The following is a 22452-nucleotide window of genomic DNA, read 5'->3' on the forward strand; positions in this document are numbered from 1 at the left end:
TTGTACAATCCCCACTCAATAGAAAAAGTATTGTCTTTTCCAGTAAGTATCTTGAAGATTTTGATCAGATCCCCCCTCAACGTTCTATATGATAGAGAAACAGACCCAGTATGTATGTATCTCCTCATAACCTAACCATTGATGTCCAGATATCATTCCTGTAACCCCACGGTATAATTTCTCCCAGGCCAATACAGTATATCGTCCTTGAACTGTAGTGGCCAGATCTGCTCACAGTGCTCAAAATGGCATCTTTCGAGGGTTTTTTAAATAACTGCAGTTTATTTCAATGTCCTTGAACTTCTACCCTCTAGATATAAAGACCAGCATTCCATTAGCTATCTTGGTTATTTTCTGCAACTGTTCATGACATTTTAAAGATTTAGTCACCTGAACTGCCAAGTGTCTATGGACATCCATTGTATTTAACTTCATGGTGTCTCAACTGCATTTTCAGTTAAAACCTTAGTACAGACAAAACGCAGACAAAAGAGCTAAGTTCCAGAAATGTGGCCCAGAAAAACAAGACAGCATCTGACTAAATGTGTTAATGAGGAACCCTAGCAAAACTAGAGTCAACTGGAATCAGAGTGAAAGCTCTCTACTGTCTGGAGTTGTAACTGAAACATTGGAATATGTTTGTGGTTTTTGGAGGTTGGTCATCTCTGCAGGAGTTCCTCAGGGCAATCTCCTATGCTCATTTTCAACTGCTTCATTAATGACCTTCCCTCCATCATAAGATCAAAAGTGGAGATGTTTACCAATGAATGCACAATATTCAACTTCCTTAATGACTCTTCAAATACTGAAATAGTCCAAATCCAAATGCAGCAAGATCTGGACAATTTCTGTGCTTGGGCTGAAAAGTGGCAAGTAGCATTTGCGCCATTCAAATGCGAGGCAATGACCTTCCTCAACTGCATAGAATCTAACTATTGACCCTTGACATTCAATGGTATTATATGAGTGTTCCCTCTAAACTATGTATCTCTGATCTATGTATAGTGATTGGTATGTCAACACCATTCGCTGCACTTACTTCCAGTTACAAAGTTGCTGCTGCACGTGGCCCTTGGAGGAGCACATGGAAGAAAACTAAATAAGTGGAAACACTGGTTACCATTATTGAAATCCCCTCTATCAACATTCTGGAGATTATCAATGACCGGAAACTCAATAGAACTAGCCACCTAAATACAGTGGTTACTAAAGAAGGTCAAAGGCTAGGAAACCTGTTGCGAGTAAATCATCACCTGACTCTCAAAGCCTGTCTACCATCTACCAGAAACCTGGCATATCAGAATTCTGACTAAACACACCACAGTTAAGAAGCTTGACACCATCCATGAGAAAGCAGCCTGCTTGATTGGCACCATATGCACAAACAGTCACTTCCTCCACTACTGACGCTCAGTAACAGCAGTGTGTACACTCTACAAGCTATTCTACTGAAATTCACCAAGTATCCTTGGACAATACCTTCCAAACCCCAAATACTTCCATCTAGAAAAATAAGGACAGTAGATACATGGAAACGCTAACACCTACAAATTCCCCTTCAAGACACACTAGCTTGACTTGGAAAAACATCACCATTCCATAGTTACTGGGCCAAAATTCTGGAACTCCCTCAGTATTTTGGCCCAATGACTATGAAGAACTGGTAAAATATTTTCAGATCAGAATGTTGTGTGTCTAGGATGGGTTATAGATTATGGTGTTCTTATGCAGCTTAATACTGTGCATCCTATCGAGAATGAAAATGTAGCGAAGTGGTGGAGGCTACACTGAAGAGAGCCAGAGGAGGCAATGAAGGAATGATTGATAAAATATTCATATCCTGAGCAATTAAAACAGGAAAGCAGAAGTGCTGGCAACTAGCCTCCAAGAGCAATGCTGAGGTCATTGACATGCTTTGCCACCACTTTCTTCACATCTGTTGTCCATCGAAAAGGAAGAAGACATCTTTTCTGTTGACAATTTGATCAATCAACACTTCCATCATAACATAAAAAGCCTTCAAGCTAATGGTCAGAGTCAACTTGCTTGCTGTTTCATAACATTTTTGCCCATTACCCACCACCATAAAAGTCACCTTTCTTTAAAGATTGGTGGGAGACCTTTAGACAACCAGCAATTTCCAAATTTTTTACCATCCAAGTTGGTAAGCTAAAGATGGGGCATTTGCACTTGTCCCCACTTACTGTTCACGTGACTTACACCAGAGATGACAATGCTTCCATCAAACCCATCAGGTTGGAGGGGAATCTTGGAGGGGAACCTGTCAGGTTCTGGTCATGGTTGAAATGTATGAATTAATTGAGCACACATATCCTTTGGAAGATTAAAGGCAATGATGCTGAAAAAAAATTGAACATGCAAATCAGGTAATTATCCATATGATATGACCTTGTCAGTGAGGACCAGACAAGATAGTACAAATGCTCCATTCTAAACCTGTTGCACATGACTGTTGCACCACAAACAGAATCAAGGAGGCATTTAATCTTCCCCTGTCACTCAGCCCAATAGATGTTTTAAAAAAAAACATTCAAAATAACTTCAATAACTGTGCTGTAATGTATGTGAACCCAATGTCAATTTGAATCCACCTGGTAAATGTGTTGAGTAGAATTGCATTCTAGAGGATTTCAATGTGGGAGAAATGAAACGTGTTCCATAGATTATCTCAGGATCTGCAGCAAACATGAATAGAGCTGATTAAAACAAAACATTTCAGTATTCCACCATTTTTAAAATTTTAGAAGTGTAGATTGAAAAAGATTATTTAACTCAGACCCTTTCAGAATTCATATGTGGTTGTTAAATCACAAAACTCAACCCACCCATCCCCCGACTACATTGCCATCTGAGGCTCTATTTTAAGAAACACTAATTCCTTCCCTGATCTGCCTTGAAACAAAACCAAGCAGTTCTATTAATATCCCTCTAACTTTCTATACCCCTTCTCAACCAATATCAATTCATTTCCATTTAAAGATTGCAGTTGAATCTGCATCAACTATATTCTTTAAAAATAGGTTTTTGCATTAATTTCAGAAGATGAATAAAAAAAATCATTTATGTAATGTTTTAGGATAACTGAGGATTTCAAAATGCTTTACAGCCAAAAGAGTATTTTTGAAATGTAGTCGATGGGGAAATGTATTACACACTAAACATCAGTGCTACATGTTGAATTTCATGTAAAGATATGTGTGAATACTGAGAATTGATTCATTGAATGTGATTCATAGAATAGGCTCATCTTGGTTTTTCACTCACCTTGTGGGCAAGTGCCTGCACTCCCTTGGTTACAGTTGCTGTACGCTGTTTAAATCCAATACTCATTATATGGCAAATCACAGATCGCCAGTCATGTAGAATTCCTAAGAGTTGCCCTCAAATAAGTGGCAGATTGGAATACAGCCCTAAAAAAGTGTTGGACAGAAATACAACAATTTACAACTGTCATGTGCTTAGCATGCAACAAAACAGTCCAAGGTAGTTTGGAAAGGAAAAACTAGTCTGAATTTTAGCAAAAATCAAATAAGTGCCAATTTTAAGGAGCTTTCTGGAGGACTTCTCTCTGTGAGCTCCTGTCAGTTATCACATGCAATGTTTGGCTGCTCACCTCAGTTAGTAATCACCACTCCTCCGTGGTGCTGCTCTCATGCTATCTTGTGCTCAGCTGCAGGAAAAATGCTCATTAGTTCTGGGTTCTTTCAGTGTTTATCCCACAGATGCCATATTTAAACCCCAGCTGTGCATTATGTCAAGTACTAGCAGCCCCATCAGAACTAGCCACCTGGGTCAGTGCGCTGTTCTACAGTCTAGGGGAATGTGCAGCAACGCCACAAGAAATTTCATCACATTCTGCGCTCTACAAGGCTAAATGCCACCACCTTCTCTCTGCCTACCTCACACTCACTAACACTGCCATTGCACCTACCTCTCATCGAGATTCATGATCTACTACTCTCACTATTGCATGCAGCATCTTCTCTCGATTGTTCTCACCCACCTCACCCCCAAAACTACTAACCCTTCCCCCTCTGCATTTCCTACTCACTCATCCAGTGCATCTCACCAACCTTCTTGACTGACAAAGCACCAGCACCATGTCTGATCATAGTCTTTGACTATTCATTGCTGCCAAACATGACAAGCTGCCTACCTGCCTCTGCTAAAAGACAAAGCAGAGATGCTGTGAGCATTCAAACCCAGAGATGACCCTATGAAAAGTGGCAGTGAGCTTTAAAGTGCAGTATTGAAGTGCTATACTGTGTTAAAAGTGACTCCAAATATATCTTAATGATGTGGTATTTTGCCAATGTCAACCTCTGTGGATCACTCCTGGTGCATGCCCTGAGATGTTGGGGAATATTATTCAAGATGGATATCTAAATGGAGACCAGTGAGTTGCAGTTGTCAGATCTTCCCAACACAGACTTTTACATTAGGAATTGATGATGTGTAGACTCTCTCCACTGCCAAGACACATAGCAAACTTCATATAAATGAGGTGAAATTAGTTAATAGTGAGATGCTAATGTGAGCAAGTAGGCTTTCATTTCTCACAAGTAACATTCTTGTCTGGGCACTAAAACCTTGGGTGGAAAATTGGAAACTTTCTTCTCAATATCAAGAACCTTACTTTTCCGCACCTGTCAGATTATACCAACTAACTTACCACTGCCCACTCAGGGTCTGAGAAGATACTGCTGACTGAGAAGGTTAGAAGTTAAAATAGTATATCACATTTCTTTGATGTACAGCATAACAACAATCAAAGTTCTTCAGACAAATTTTTATACTTAATTCCATTCATTTTCTTACAACTTGGATTTTTGTTTGTGACAACTTACTTTTCTTCTTAGAGATGGATTGATTTCCCCTACATCTCCTGACAGCAAGTCACTTGTTCGAGCCTTCAGTAGCCCCACTACGGCCTTTATCATGGATGAGCGAGTCCAGCTGACGACAGGATTACAGACACAGGAGAGGCATCTCTTCCTCTTTAGCGATGTCTTGGTGATTACAAAATCAAAGTAAGCATTCCATGTGCACTACTTCTAACTGACAACATCCCAAATTATATATTTTGCTTGAAATATGTTACTGTTTGGTTATTACTTGTTGAACATTTTGCCTTGTGACAAATTGTGATGGGCCTTTCATTTACAATTCATCTTTATTACATGACTATCTCTGGGTGATCTATCATTGATGAATATATAGCTATTGGGAATGTAAGCTCTCGAAAGACTAGCATATATTGCCTATTTCTTACTAACCTTAAGAATATCAAAATTAGAAGGAGAAGGAGACCATATGTCCCCTTAAGTCAGCCCCAATCATCGCTATTTCGTCCTAGGCCTCAACTCTTATTTCATGCCAGCTCCTCATAGTCCTCAACTCCCTGATATTTCAACAATCTATCTACCTTCTCTTTAAATACTTTCTGTGATCTAGGTTCCACAACTCTCTGGGGTACAACATTGGAGACATTCACTACCTTCTGGGAGAAGGAATACCTTTGCATCTCAATCTTAAGTGTATGTTCCCATATTCTGTAACTATGCCCCCTATTTGAGATTCCTCACTAATAGAAACATCTTCTCAACATTTACCCTGTCAAGCCCCCACAGAATTTTTTTGTTTCCACATGAACACTCTTCATTCTTCTGAACTGTAATGAATAGCACCTAATCTATTCAGTAATTCTTGATAAGTCAACTCCTTCATTCCAGCAAAACCAATGCCTCCTCCACTATCTCTGCTGCCTTTAAAACTCTTGGTTACAGGCCATTAGGTCTTGATGAGTGTCTACTATTAGGCCCATTAGTTTGACAAAAGGTTTGGTCTTCATAGTAGAGACTGTTGCAAGATCTTTCCTCCCAATGGCATAATACCATAGCACCAAAAGATATAGGAGCAGAATCCGGCCATTTGGCCCATCCTGCTTGCTCTACCATTTGATCATGGCTGATATATTTCTCAATCCAGTGTACTGCCTTATCCCTGTAACCTTTGATCCCATTACTAATCAAGAAACAATCTAATTCTGTCTTAAAGACACTTAATGACTTGCTTCCATAGTTTTCTGCAGTAATGACTTCCACTGATTAACTACCTCATTGTTAATGTATAATGTAAGTAATTGTCCCAACACTGACTCCTGTAGAACTTTACTAATCACTACCTGCTCATCGCAGTTCTACAGGGTTGTCCTTTCACTTTGAGGCTGTGTTCTTTGGCCTTGTCTCTCCTGCTAGTGGAAATGTCTTCTTCATGTCCACTCTATCCAGATGTCTCAGTATGCTGTAAGATTCAATGGGACTCCCCGTCATCCTTCTAAACACCACTGAGTGCAGACCCAGAATCCTCAAACTCTCCTATGGTAAGCCCTTCATCCCTGGAATCATTCTTGTAAACCTCTCTGAACCCCCTCCAATACCAAAACGTCATTCCTTAGATACAGGGCCCAAAACTGCTCACAATATTCCAAACACCATCTGACCAGAGAATTATACAGCCTCAACAGTACATCTCTGCTCTTGTATTCTAGCCCACTTGAAATGATTGCTAACATTGCATTTACCTGCCTGACTGCCAACTAAGCCTGCATATTAGCCTTAAGAGAATCTTGAACTAGGATTCCCAAGTGCCTTTATGCTTCAGGTTTCCAAAGCCTTTCCACATTTAGAAAATAGTTTATGCCTCTATTCTTCTTACCAAAGTGCATAATCACATACTTTCCCACATTGTGTTCCATCTGCCATTTCTTTGCCCACTTTTCTAGCCTGTCCACTTCCTCAACACTCCCTGGCCCTCCACCTATCTTTGTGTCATCTGCAAACTTAGCAACAATGCCCTCAGTTCCTTCATCCAGATTGTTAATGTATAATGTAAGTAATTGTCCCAACACTGACTCCTGTAGAACTTTACTAATCACTGGCTGCTATCCTGAAAAAAAACACCTCTATCCCCACTCAATGCCATCTGCCAGACAGCCAATCCTCTATCCATGTCAATACCTTGCCTCTAACAACATGAACTCTTATCTTATTCTGCAGTGTCATGTGCAGCACCCTATTAAACGCCTTTTGAGATCTGAATAGATCATGTCCAGTAGCTCTTCTTTGTCTAACTTGTTACCTCCTCAGAGAATTCCAACATGTTTGACAGGCATGACCTCCCCTTAACTAAGCCTTGCTGACTCAGCCCTATTTTACCATGCACTTTCAAATACTCTGCAATCTCATCCTTACCACAAACCAATGTCAGGCTAACTGGCCTATAGTTTCCTATCTTCTGCCTCTATCCCTTATTGAACAGGGGTGCTACATTAGCCATTTTCCAGTCCTCTGGCATCCTCCCAGATTTCAGTGATTCCTGTAAGATCACGACCAATGCTTCTACAAAATCCTCAGTTATCTTCTTCAAAACTTTGGGATGTAGTCCCTCCATTCTGAGTGAATTGTCCACTTGCAGACTTTTCAGCTTCCCAGCACTTTTACTTAGTGATGACAACGACACCCACCTCTGCTCCTTCACTGTCTCACTTAACAACATTTTTTTTAATCTTTGAAATGTTTGTTGTTAATCCAACTTGAAGACTGATGCAAGATTATCAGTAAATTATCTGCCATGTCCCTGTTCCCTATTATTAATTCCCTAGTTGCATCCTCCACAGGTCATCCACTTACTTTAGCTTCTGCCTTCTACCACATTGTGATTGCTACCCCCTAGAGAATTCTTAAATGAAAGATCTCTTATTAATCCTACATTGTTATGCATTACTAGTTCTAAATTAGCCTGTTCCTGGGTAGGTTGTGCAATATATTGCTCTAAGAAACAATCCTGATACACTATATAAATTCATTGTCTATTGCCCATCTGATTTATTAAGTCACGAATTACATGAAGATCAATTTTAATGTGCTTCTGACATGCCTCCTTTATTTCTCAATTAATATACTTTATCCTAGAGTAAGGAAATACTTTGGAGCCTGTCAACAGTCACCTGTGAGTTCTTTCCCTTGCTTTTCATTATTTCGATCCAAACCAATACCATATCATGATCTATTTCACGTATAGCTGTGTAAAAACTTTAGTTATATAAATCTTTAATTAGGTAACATTTGGAGTATTGTGTGCAGCTCTGGTTGCCAAACTATAGGGAGAATGCGAAAGCTGTGGAGAGAATGCAGAAGAGGTTTACCAGGATGTTGCCTGGATTGGAGTGTGTTAGCTATAAAACAAAATTGGACAAACTTTGTTTTTGCAGGAGTGTCAGAGGCTGAGGCGCAACCTGACAGAAGTAAAGAAAATTATGATTGGTACGGATAGGATGGATAGTCAGAGTCTTTTTCTCAGGGTGGAAATGTCAAATACTAGGGAGCATGGGTTTAAGGTGAGAGGGGGCAAGTTTAAAGAAGATGTGTGAGGAAAGTTTTTTACACAGAGAGTGGTAGACACCTAGGACATGTTGATGGGGAGGTGGTAGAAGCAGATACAATATCAACATTTAAGAGGAATTTAGACAGACACATGAAATAGGAAGGGAATAGAGGGACATAAACCATGTGCAGATAGATGCAAATAGTTTGGAATGGCACCATAGTTGGGACAGATATGGTGGAATGTTCCTATATTGTACTGTTCTATATTCTATGTTCTCACCACTTTCCATTACACCGATACCTTCCTTTATTAACAAATCTACCCCCACCTCCTTTTCCTTTTTGCCTATTCTTTCCAAATATTGAGTATCCTTGAATATCTAGTTCTCAGTTTTAGTCATATTGCAGCCACATTTTTTATTAGTTTAAAAAGTCACTTTCATTTAATTGTATTTGCACCATTGACTTATCTATCTTGTTATGAATGTTGTGTGCATTCAAATGAAGTCCCTGTGTGGACCACAACAGCTGGACCCATTCCTCCCACTCTAAGTTCCTCTCAAGCTCAGAGAACATTTCCTGAACCTTGGCACCACGTTATCAAATGCCTTTGGGACCTCTGTTTTTTTGTTCAGAGAACAGTATCTATTCACTGAATGTACTAGTCTCTACTGCTGCTACTGCATTTCTCTTTTTCCCTTCACTTGAATTGCATTCCACACCATGGTGCTGTGATCAGTTCTGTCATCCTCCCAGTTGTCTGTGCCCTTGACCACACCAGGAGCAAGAACTTTGTAAAGATTGGACAAGGGAACTGGCTGAGGCTTTTCCAAAGCTAAATTCTGGATCTCAATACCTGCCTCAGTTGTAGCCACACCTATTGTCCCAGACTACAGACTAAATTTTATGTAATCAATCTAAGGAGTGTGACTGTCTCCTGAAAAATAATGTCCAGGTACCTCTCCCCTCCTTTATGTGTCACAGTGTCCTCAGCTTGGAATCTAGATCATCAGCTCTGAACTGAAGTTCCTCAAGCTGCCAACACATTCTGCAGATGTGGTTACCATGCATCACACCAGTGCCTACCAACTACCACATTCTGGAGAGAGGGTGAGTTCTTGAGAGCACCACCTTCTTGAACCACTGCAGTCCAACACTGCTGCTGTTAGGTTTTGACCCACTGATAGTGAAGGAGCAACAATATCATTCTGAGCCAGGATGGTCTATAGCTTAGAAGAGATTTTATTCCTTCTAAGTGGTAGAAGTCAAAGGTTGGACTTATGATGGCAAAGGAAACTTGGCAATTCACTAAAGTGTATCTTGTAGAGAGTGTATAATACTGCTGATGGAGGGAATGAATTGTTCAGGTTTTTTGATGGGTTGCCAATTAGCAAGCTGCTCTGATGCGAATGATATTGTGAGATATCAGAGTTGTACTCGTCTTCCACACATCTGACTTGTGTCTGGCTGAAAATAAACAGGTTTTGGGGAGTCATAGCTGAGTTACTTGCTGAAGAATTTCATGCCTCTGACATGCATTTGTTTCCATAATATTTTTATGTTTAGTTTAGTTAAGTTTCTAGTCAATGGTAAACCTCATGATACCACTGGTGGGACTTGCACCAATGGTAATGCCACTGAATATGATTAAATTCTTTCTTGTTAGAGATGGTCATTGCCTGGCACAGTTTTTTTCTACTAATGAGTCCTGATTATTGCCCAGATCTTGATCCATATAGATACTGACTGCTTCAGTATCTGAGGAGTTGTGAATGTTTTTGAACACTGTTCAATCAGAAAGGAGCATTCCAAACTCTGACTTTGTGGAGGGAGGGTCATTGATGAAACAACTGAGGATGGCTGGTCTAAGTACACTATCCTGAAGAAACTCGCAAATCTGACAGTTTATAGATGGTACCAGACCTGCTACAATTCTACAGCAGTTTCTGTTTTAATTTCAGGTTTCCAACATTTGTCGTAATTTTCTTTTAATTTTGCTTTAACCCTGAGAAACTCTTGCAATAATGTCTCCGGAATAAAATGACTAACCTTCAACAATCAGAACCAACTTTTGTTTTCCATGTATGTCTCTGACCACTGGGGAGTTTTGCCCTGATTTCCATTTACTTCATTATGCTAAGGCTTTTTGATATGAACATGAGTCAAATGGTGCCTATCAAGGGAATCACTCTCACCTTAAGTCTGGAATTCATCTCTTTTGTTCCTTCCTAACAGGACTGTGATGTACCAATGGTACACAATATGGACAGAAATAGCTTAAGAAAGCTACTTACCTCCAATTTCTCAAGGACAATCAGGGATGGGGAGAAAATGCTGGCCTTACCAGTGATATTAATGTTCAATGAATGAATTTTAAAAACCATAGACTTCAAACGGTTATCATTGATTAACCAACTACATAATTATTAGCTCATATACCCTCAATTTCCAATCTGCACTCTATGAAAAGTAATGTGGGAAAAGGATTTGTAAATCTTATATATTCTAAGTATGTAAGTTTGCTCGCTGAGCTGGAAGATTTGTTTTTACACTTTTCTTAGCCATACTAGGTAATGTCATCAGTGAGCCTCTGGTGAAGTGCTGTGGTATGTCCCGCCTCTCTATTTATCGGTCTTAGTTTCTTAAGGGAGTGATGTCATTTCCAGTTCTTTTTTAAAGGGAAAGTAGATGGGATCTAAATCAATATGTTTATTGATGGAGTTCTGGTTAGAATGCCATGCCTCTAAGAATTCTTGTGCTTGTCTTTGTTTTATCTGTCCAAGGATGTGTGTGTTGTCCCAGTAAAAGTGGTTTGATTCCTCAGAAGTAAACCTAAACAAGTGGACACAATGCAACCAAAAACTGTAGCCTTACATCAAAGATATATCAGAAATAACTTACAACTACTCAGACCCCTTGGCACTATGGTAGCCCACAAACCTACCAACACACTTAAACAGCAACTGATGAAACTAAAGGATCCATTAGATACTACCAGCAAAATTAACATCTGTTACAAGATACCATGCAAAAACTGTAAAAAACGCTACATCGGACAAACAAGCAGGAAACTTGCCACCAGAATACACAAACACCAACTAGCCACCAAAAAACATGACCCACTCTCACTAGTTTCCATACATACAGAGAAAGAAGGACTTCACTTTGACTGGGACAACACACACATCCTAGGACAGGCGAAACAAAGACACGGACGAGAATTCTTAGAGGCATCCATCAATAAGCACATCAATTTAGACCCTATCTACCTTCCCTTAAAAAAAAGTACTGGAGATGACATCACCCACCTTAAGAAAAAAGACCTATAAATAGAGAGGCGGGACATACCACCAGCACTTCACCGGAGACTCTCACTAATGATGTTACCTAGTATGATGACGAAACATCTGAAAATAAACCTTCCAGCTCAGCGAGCTAACTTACATACTTATCAACAACCTGAGCTACAAATCTTCTCAAAAATCGCTAACCTTATGTATACTGTAATTATTTATCAAAACAACAAGGGGAAACTCATTGTGGTGATTTTTCTCGGTCATTTGGTAAGCTATTAGTTAACAGTTTTTTTTGTGTAATATGCTTCCGAATAGCAAACTAAGGGATGTAAAAAGTGACACTTTTTTTTACACTTTACTATCACATTATAACTTAATCTACAAAGATAGCAAAAAACATCAAATCTGTATAAAGAGATAAAAAATGAGATTTCTTTAACTCTACCTCTGCTGCTTCTCTCTCAGTAATATGTTTGGTTTATCTATAATGCTGAAGAATTGGGCTCCTGGCCCTGTCTCCCACTGTCTTATTTGGGTGCAGCACAGTACGTTCCAACTGAAACATGATGTTCTGCCTTTACTAAATGGTGCAAACACATTCAGCAAACATAGTACTGCACCTGGAACTGACTCACGTATGAGACGAGAAGAAAATTTTCATGATGAAGTAGATATAAATATTAATATTTTACAAAAGGTTTATTTGGTACTTGAGGAATGCAGAATATAGGTGATTGAAAGAGGACAGCCTCTCTGATTTAAGACGGCCAAACGCCATTGAGGTAATGCACTGGAGTACTGTGCTTGAAATTGGAAAAGAGAACATATTCAATTTAACATCACTGTTATTTATTTTTTCCTGAGGATTGACACTTTGCAAGATTATGCATGCATGGGAGCTTGTAGCCCTCCATTATCTCATCCAACTGGCAATTCTTCATATGTAAGCCTAAACAGTAGATGCCACCTGGTTATTCAACTGTGGAAGCCACACCGCCAACTTCATTTTCATCTAATAGTCACATAAACACTTTCCAGCAGAAGTCACCTTGTGCTCATCATCTCCCAGAGACGTGTTTAGATTTTTCACTTCATTCTTTAATTCAATACAGGTCTTCAACTAATTTAAAGCTGAAGAATCAGGTCAGATTGTGTGAAATGTGGACAGCCTTCTGCACTGATGAAGTATGTGAGAGGAAAACAACTCCAGAAAATTCTTTTGTCATCGGATGGCCCACAACTAACTGCGTGATCACTTTTAGGTGAAAGATCATTTTGAAAACTTCTGTTTAAATTTTCCGGAAGGGAGTAATGGAGACATTTTAATGCAACGTATCAAAAATTTAACTAATCTTTCCTAAATATCTTTCAGTTCTACAGAAACAAAGGAAAAATGGCTTTCAGCACTTCAATGGTAAGAATTTCAATTCTTCTTTACATCATAGACTGTTTTATGTGGTTCAGAGTGGTGCCTCTGTGATGTTACCATGGCAAAACCACATTAAAACAGATATTAAATCTTTGATTTCTCTCGTCTGCTGCTCTCTGCTACCTCGCCATGGGGACTTCCTTCACGCGTGAGTCTACGTAGGGAGTTTCAATTGGCTATTCAGTTGTAGAGGCCATCACAACCTGATCCTGACCTGCTCTCATTTGATAATTACATTTCTATACTTTCTAGGAAGGTTCACTGAAAAGTGAACAAATCTTTAAACTTGCTGTTGGAGTGTTGTCCAGGAGTAATCCAAATGTTACTGTGGGCTGGGTTCAGATGCTACTAACTGCAACCAACATTGCTGTTTCAATCAATACCTATTCCCCCAATGGGGTACAGGGCTACTAGATTGCCATCAGCTTGTCAATGGACATTTTTAGCCTGACCAACAGGCTTACTACATTCACAAGAATGATTTGAAAGAGTCTGTGGGCTACCACTGCTTACCTGAGTTAGAGCTCAAACACTACTGTACTAATGCTATCTGGTAGCATTCCCCCATTTCACATGGCGTAAACAAACACCACGTTGATCTTAAGATTATTGTTGGCTACAAAATATCAAGACCTGAGCTTAAGATATTCATAGATGATACTTGAAGAATTAAACATGATGGTTAAGAGGATCTGGACACTAATATCTGCAGTGTTGATTTGTCTCTTTTAATAAATAGTATAGAGTTGGTATTGAAATAAAACCAGAACATGCTGGAGAAACTCAGAAGTGTGGAGAGAGAAACAGAGTTAATGTTTCAAATTCATTGTGATTCATTTTTGGAACAGCTTTGGTGTTGCTTGGAAAGTGTCTTGCTTGATGATAAATCTGGTGTATTATATTGTACCTGCTTGTATTGATAATAATTAATTATATTATTATGACATGGCTTTGCTTACACTCCTCAAGATTACAGACAACAAACGACAATTATTCTGGAAAATCTCAGTGGGGATGCTTCTTATAATTTTAGACAGATGAAAACTGCTTTAAGATTCACATGATACAATTCCAGTTGTATATTAAGCTTCATTATTCTCGGCACCGTGTTTGTTTCTGCATTGGTCATGAGGAAATCTGAGTCGCCCCTCTTCATGCTTCCTGAAGTGTAGTAGCATTGACGATTGCTTTAAAATGAACATATAAGCAGCTTTCAGACAAATGTAAATTGACTGGTTCCACATCATGCTGACACCCAGATGAGAAATTTGCTTAACATTGTATGGATGTGCTTAATTGGCAAAAGCTACCTAAAATCATATTACTCTGTCACATTGCTTATGTTGTTAAGTGATAACAGTAATGAGATTTTTCTACTTCCTAGAAGATACATCTTTGATTTCCTCGATATATCTGTGTGCTGAAAGCTAGCTGTTACTGAAGTGTCAGGGTGAAAGGTGCTCAAAATATTTGGATATGCTCACAGTCAATGTCATTCAGATATTCCATATTTTACTGTGGCATTAAATATGGAGATTTCACTCTCCCTGCTAAACATTACCTTCTTAGGCTTATTGTTACTGACATTACTGGTTATTTGTACCTAATATGAAAATCTTGGTGGTAGATAATACTCCACATCTGCCAACAGATATGAAGGATAACTCCTCTGCTCATAATGCTCCATCTCTTAGAAGTCCTGTGCTGTTAAAACACTGAAGGGACAGTCACCATTGTGACTAAACATCTGAGATGAGGGAGGAAATCCTATCATTCTGTAGGATTAAAAGATCCCTGGTTTCACTTTTGATCTGCAATTATCTCAACTGAATCATATTTAACTCTAGACTAGAAATATCAGCCAGAGTCCCTGCTCCTTATTACATGCCAGGATCTTGAACTGGAAATTTTATGAGAACTTTGGATATTCAGAAGATAGCTTTTTGCCTATCATGCACGAGTCACTTGGCCTGCTGGGAGTCACTGTCAAAGCTGACACATGAAGAATGACTTAAATAAAATAGAAAGTGATGGAGAAGCTGAGCAGGTCCGATGGCATCTGTGGAGAGAGAACAGCATTACTGTTTCAAGCCCAACGACTCTTCTTCCGAACTGTTTCCAAAACTAATTCCAAAAAAGAGTCACATTTGAATCAAACCATTAACTCAGTTTCTCTCCCCACAGGACTTGGGTACTGCAGATACTGGAGATTAGAGTCAAGATTAGAGTGGTGCTGGAAAAGCACAGCAGGTCAGGCAGCATCCATGGAGCAGAAAAATCGACATTTCAGGCAAAATCCCTTCATCAGGAAGGGCTGATCAGGTCCTGACGAAGGGCTTTTGTCCGAATTGTTGATTTTCCTGCTCCTTGGATGCTGCTTGATCTGTGGTGATTTTCCAACACCATTCTAATTTTGACTTCTCTCCCCACAGACCTGCTGAGCTTCTCCACCATTTTCTGTTTTTATTTCAGATCTCCAACATCCACAGTATGTTGCTTTTATTTGATAAGGAGTGGCTACTTGAAAAGGTACTGAAGAACCTTTGGTATCAAGCAAACTGTAATCCTTTACAGGAGTCAAGAGGAACGGAAAGAAGAAAGTTGGAAGAAATATTTTCTTGATTCTCAGCAATGCTATTTGCCTGTGGAATATATTGTTTCAGATCTTCTTCGGTTGTGCAAGATCAAAGCAGATTATTTATTGATGTCAAATTGCTGTTAGCAGTTTATGTGCAGAGATATTAAGCATAACAACACTTTCTGTACACAGGCAAATCAAAGAGATGAAGCAAGATGAATATCCCAAGAAGATGTCAATGAAGATGCTAGTGATGACAATGCAGAGTGGTGCTTCAGTATGTGTTGTCGCTTCTAACTTAATTTATATTAAATATTGGCAAAGACAGATTTTTCAAATTTCATGTGATTAAGATTGTGGTTTTTGCTGAAATTAGAAAAATGGTTTCTGTTTAGAAATGGCTTTAAGAGATGCTGAAAATGGTAACAGCTCAAATTTTCCAATCAGGATTAGAATACCTGTTTCCAATGGTGACTAGCCAAAAAAAAAATTCCTTTCCTCTGATATTTCTATTCAAACTTCCAATGGAGAAGCTTGCAGAACTCTTTCAGCACATTAAACCTCAAAGGGGGCAGCAAAGTGAATCTGTACAGAAGCCAGACCCATTGATTACAGCTTTCTGTTCTAATCTGGTAAGAGTTTCAAGATCCCAAAGCTTCTCAATGTGTGTGACTGATGGTGTGAGTAAATGATCGTGCAAGTGACTGAGTGTGTGAGTGAATGAGTGTGTAAGTAACCAAGTTATTTTTTCATTCATGAGATGTGGATGTTGCTGGTGGCCAGCATTTATTGCCCATCCCTAGTTGCCCTTCAAAAGGTGGTGGTGAGCTGCCTTCTTGAACCGATGTAGTCCATATGATGTAGGTTGATCCACAATACTGCTAGGGAGGGAATTCCAGGATTTTAATCCAGTGACAGCGAAAGAACAGTGATATATTTCCAAGTCAGGATAGTGAGTGATTTGATGGTGAACCTGCAGGTGGTGTTCCCGTGTATCTGCTGCCCTGTCCATCTAGAAGGAAGTGGTCATGGGTTTGGAAGGTGCTGTCTGAGAATCCTTGGTGAATTTCAGCAATGCATGTTGTAGGTAGTACACACTGCTGCTATTGAGCACCAGTGGTGGATGGAGTGGATGTTTGTGAATGTGGTGCCAATCAAGAGGGCTGCTTTGTCCTGGATGGTGTCAAGCTTTTTGCGAGTTGTTGGGGCTGCAGTCATTCAGAAAATTGGGAAATATTCCATGACACTCCTGACTTTTGCCTTGTTGATGATGGACAGGCTTTGGTGAATTAGGAGGTGAGTTACTCGTTGCAGTATTCTTAACTTCTGAACTGCTCTTGCAGCCACTGTGTTTATGTGGTGAGTCCAGTTGAGTTTCTGGTCAACGGTAACCCCAAGGATGTTGATAGTGAGGGATTCAGTGATGGTGACACCATTGAGTATCAAATGGCAGTGGTTAGATTGTCTCTTATGGCCATTGCCTGGCATTTGTGTGGTATAAGTGTTACTTGCCACTTGTCAGCCCAAGCCTGGATATTGTCCAGATCTTTTGCATTTGAACATGTATCTGAGGTGTTACGAAGAGTACTAAACATTGTTCAATCATCAGTGAACATTCTCACTTCTGACCTTATCATGAAAGCCATTGCTGAAACAGCTGAAGATGGTTGGGCCTAGGACACTAACCTGAGGAAAAGCTGCAGAGATGGGGTGGCACAGTGGCTCAGAGGCACCATGGTGGCTCAATGATTAGCACTGCTGCTTCACAACCCCAGGGAACCAGGTTCAATTCCACTCCTGGACAACTATCTTTGTGGAGTTTGTACATTCTCCCGTGTTTGAATGGGTTTCTTCTTATTGCTTGTGGCAGGACTACAGAGTTTAGATCTGATCTGTTGGTTGTGGGGTCACTTATCTCTGTTTATCACTTGCTGCTTATGCTGTTTGGGATGCTATTATTCCTGTTTGAAACCTCATTTTGTGTCGTTCCTGGTATGCCCTCCTGTACTGTCCATTGGCTTGATGGGAATGGTTGAGTGGGGGATATGTTGGGCCATGGGGTTACTGATTGAGCTGGAATACGATTCCGCTGCTATTGATTGCCCACAGCGCCTCATGGATGCTCAGCCTTGAGTTTCTAGATCTGTTTAAAGTCTGTCCCATTTAGCACAGTGATAGAGCCACGCAACACAATGGAGGATATTGTCAATGTGAAGGTTAGATTTCGTCTCCACAAGGACTGTGTATTGGACACTCTCACTCTTTACTGTCGTGGACAGATGCATTTGCAGCCGGCAGATCGATGAGGATGAGGTCAAGTATATTTTTTCCTCTTGTTGGTTCCCTCACAACCTGCTCCAGATCTAGTCGAGCAGTTATGTCCTGTAGGACCCAGTCAGCTCGATCAATAGTGCTGCTGCTGAGTCACTCTTGGTGGTGGACATTGAAATCCCCCACTTAAGGTACATTTTGTACCCGTGCCACACTTAGTGCTTGCTCCAAGCATCGTCCAACAGAGCAGTAGTGATTCACCAGCTGAGGGAGGACAGTGTATGGTAACCAGCAGGAATTTCCTTGCTGGGATAAATGGAGCTAGGTGTTTGATGACTGGTGTGGACACGAATGTGGATGATCCAAAGGGTTTCCTTCTGGAATTTAAAGCTCTATAATTCTATGACTGAACACATTATACCATTCTTGAAAAACATAAAAATTAAAATATGTTCAGATGAAACTAAAGCGGGCATCTGTTTTTGATTTACTAGGCATTAACACTTATGGTGGGTAACACAGATACAGCGAGAAAGGTAATTAAAATGGCAGCTCAACAGCTCAATGCAAAAGTAAGTTGAATTGTTTTATGTTTGTACATTGCTTAGGAACCATTACACATCAATTACAATTACTGTGCATGAGGCGATCTCCCAAGTCCTGCTCACAGAGAACTTTGAATTTGAAGTATAAATTGATGTATGGATACCAATTTGGTTTCAATATGTAATTTTAGACGGTATCCATTTAACATCAGAGGCCAATTGTAAACTTGTAACTTTCAGGTGATGGTACAGTGAGTGGCATCTTTTAGATTATTTTTGTATCTCTAACAATATGTAATATTTAAAGTGTGATATCTCACAAATGATGAACATTTATTAGATGCAAAATTGGTAAATATAAACTGACAGATTGCCAGTGACATTACCACAATGGGTTAGAGGTTGCATTTTTCCAAGAAACGCAGTTGGGGTGATAAATGTTACAATTTTCAACAGGTGGAATAATCAATACAGTGGCTCTGAAATTTTGTCAAATTTTATTGCTTCAGATTTGCTTTTCTTTTCATGGTAGTTGTTAGTGTCTGGGTCAATATTGATTCAGAGATTTGTGAGCTTTCTGATTGGTGGTCAATTTCCATTGTGGGAGTGTGTTATCTAGCATGTTCCTTTAAGGCCATGGAGTCCACTCATATAAGTCAATACAGTTTGATATCTTTCAGAGTTATTCTTGGTGATGGAACATTTTAGATTGAAGTATTTCAGGCTGTAGCTTTCAACTGTGCAATGAAAGTTATTATAGACGTTAGTTTGAAATCTTTATGAGTGCGTAACAAACAAAATTCAGATATATTTGTCTCATTAAGTGATTTGGTACTTAGCAAAGTATGAACTTAATTAAAAATACCTTTTACTAGCTGTTACATAATTTTCCAGAAAGCTAACTGTGTTGATGTACCCATATATCAATAAATCAGAAAAAGAATCCAATTATTTAAATTATTCACTACCAAAATGCAAGAAGAAATACAGAAATGCTATTAAGTCTCAGATTGTTAATTATTTACACCACTGTAAATTCCCATTTCCAAGTAAATAATGGGAATATAATGAACTCCACCCACCTATGTGGGTGAAGAGGTCATGGCCAACATCAATCTTCTATTTTTCTCCTAAGCTGTAGCAGTAGTCACCTCTATCAATCAGCATTGCAAACTGGAAACCCTCTTGGGTGAACAAAGTGAATGAAAATTCCAGTGAACCTTCCCTCCTGGCTTTATTAAGTTTATAGATTACCTTGTCCTCACAGATCACCCTTCCTTCACATGGGCAGGAATTAGCAGTGCTGTAGACAACCACCCATGCATGAATGGAAATCAACTTCCATCTACCAAGAAGAAACAACTACGCTCCCCTATCCAACATCCATCTCTGTGAACCCCAATTACACACCAACAATTGATTCACTTTCCACCCCCCTTACAACCCTCATGACTGAACAGAAATCCTGGACTTTGAGGTATAGTTTGCTTGCTCATATTCATGTGAATTGAATCGTAACATTAATTGATTTTTATTTACAAATCAAACAGGACAGAGCTTATAATTACCAGCTTTGGGTGATTTCAGGAAAAGAGGCTACACCATACCCACTGATTGGTAAGTACTGGTTTTAACCTTGAGCTGATTCAGTGATTAGGTTTAGTATGCCTTAAAATAGGACAAGATTCACTACTGCATAGAGGCAGAAACATTTCTGTTGCTGGGGAACTCTATTGATAGCCTAGTTGTGGGGAAAAAAAAACACGTGCTACAGAAATAAGCCAACTCACCAGATTCAATCCAAAGTATTGATAATGCTAGAAATTTGAACGAAAAACAGCATCTGTGGAGAGAGAAACAGAGATAGACAGACATTTGTTGTCCAATTAAAGACAGAAGATACATCAAGGAACTTTTGAGCCCAGTAGGACAGCTGACAGCAACCCCACCAGGACAGGTGAGTGCTTTTACAGGATATTGAGACCTTGAAGGCTCCCTGAAGTGGAGATGTTCATCAAGATCTTGTTTCAGTAGTGAGAAAGATGACATAGTCTGATGAGGTGCTATAATGGCGAGGATTGATCTCTCCAATGGTCATTTCTGGACTTCAGTGAGCAGCCTCCTCTTGCTATCAATTAACTTAGCCACACATGATCCATTGTCCTTCCCCTGAGAAGCTGTGTCTAGTGTTATACTGGGCTCTGGACGCATTGGCCTCTCCGATATTGGAAAAGTTGCAGCATTGTTTCAAAATAGGCCTTGGTTTAGACTGCCAATGGCTTCATTGACTGCCTGCTTCTGTAAAATGTCTTAGCTCCCATAGCCCACTGCAGATGGGAAAGTCACCCAGAGGCAGGATAATGTTTGTTAGCCATCTTAATGAGGTTTCTTACTAACTTCCTGATGTCCTCAGTTCTAAACCTCTCTCCACAGAGCTGGGAAGACTTAGCCCTGTTTTTGTCTCCATTGATGCTGCCACACTGCTGAATATTTCCTCCATTTCCTGTGTTTATTCCAGACTCAGTCATAATCTGTGTTCAGTTGGATAAATAAAGACATGGCAACAGCTGAGAAGTGGGAATTTGCCAATGTTCCCTGAGCTATAATGGAATAAATAAAACAGCAAGGGTTCCAGCATCCCCAGTAGAAAGTTAGCAGATGTGAAGCTGAATTGGGGCATGATCAGGTTTACTTATGGTTCTCCTTTTATAACACCAGATAATGGGTATTTAATTGATTAGATTAAGAGACAGCAATTCATTGGCTCACAGCTGTGGATCAGATAGTAGCACACTCGCCTTTGAACTATAAAGGTTGTGAATACAAGTCTCAAGTCTTGAGCACAAAGATCAAAGGTGACTCTCCAGCATTACAGCGTAGGATATGAGACATGAAACCATTGCCCCATCTGCTTACTTGGGTGGTGTAAATGACCCTATAGCAGGGTCTTAGAGAGGATCAAAAAGTTTCCCCCATGCCCTGTTAATATTTATCCCTCAAAGAACATGATAAAAATATATTGTCTGCTGTTTATCATATTGCTGTATATGGAGGGTTGCCAACCATAAACTAGCCGCTTATGGTTATACAATCTAGCAGTGAATACACTTCAAGCAAATTATTTCATTGGCAGTAAGTATGGTTGTGAATGGTATTTTATATTTATCAGGAGGTCTTCCTCTTTTTCGCATGCAGCTCCTATATCTTAAGGAGAACAGGGTAAAAGATTTTAAGAATGTGAAATGGAATAAATTATCATCTTTGACAATTCTGGCATAGATCTTAACATGCTGGAAGCAATCCTACACTTAAGAATCTGTATATTCACAGTCCTGGTTCTGTCTGTTCTGCCACTCCATTTAGAATTTTACTACTTTGGATATACTCCCATTACCTGTTCCTTGTTTTTTCCAAAAGCAAAGTAAAATGTCTTATAATTAATTTATGGTGAGTACTTTTGCTCAGTGAGGTGAATGGAATATATCTGAATGCTTTATATATAATGTTAGGTCGAGTGCTGGGTTATATCAAATTGAAATAAGGCTCCCGCGACTCTGTAATTTTCTTTGTCTGTTTTTGGATCAGCCAAGAGGGTTCTTGAGCAGGTATCTGTAAGTTCCTGAAATGAAAACTTCACCAAAAGGTAATAAATGTACAGGGGAAATAGTGGTATACCGTTAAATCATTGGACTAGTCATTCAGAGATTAGAGCGGTGCTAGAAAAGCATAGCAGGTCAGGCAGCATCCGAGGAGCAGGAAAATTGACGTTTTGGGCAAAAGCCCTTCATCAGGGATAGAGGCAGGGAGCCTCCAGGGTGGGACGGTGGGGCTGAGGAGAGGGTAGCAAAGAGCACAATAAGTGAATGGGGGTGGAGATGGAGGTGATAGGTCAGAAAGGAGGGTGGGGGAAGGTAGCTCTTTGTTA

General features: G+C 39.7%; 1 protein-coding gene across 3 annotated transcripts in view; it reads left to right on the plus strand.

The window, feature by feature from the left end:
* Window positions 1-22452, plus strand: part of arhgap20b (Rho GTPase activating protein 20b) — a 109090-nt gene that overhangs the window by 49114 nt on the left and 37524 nt on the right. For all 3 annotated transcript variants that reach the window (XM_072595260.1, XM_072595259.1, XM_072595261.1), the window contains exons 3-8: window positions 4881-5051; window positions 12817-12966; window positions 13077-13118; window positions 15904-15988; window positions 18477-18554; window positions 20078-20144. In XM_072595260.1, the coding sequence (XP_072451361.1) occupies window positions 4881-5051; window positions 12817-12966; window positions 13077-13118; window positions 15904-15988; window positions 18477-18554; window positions 20078-20144 (593 nt within the window). The remainder of the gene's footprint in view (window positions 1-4880; window positions 5052-12816; window positions 12967-13076; window positions 13119-15903; window positions 15989-18476; window positions 18555-20077; window positions 20145-22452) is intronic.

The sequence above is a fragment of the Chiloscyllium punctatum genome, chromosome 25 (assembly GCF_047496795.1).
Source record: "Chiloscyllium punctatum isolate Juve2018m chromosome 25, sChiPun1.3, whole genome shotgun sequence".
Lineage (NCBI taxonomy): Eukaryota > Metazoa > Chordata > Chondrichthyes > Orectolobiformes > Hemiscylliidae > Chiloscyllium > Chiloscyllium punctatum.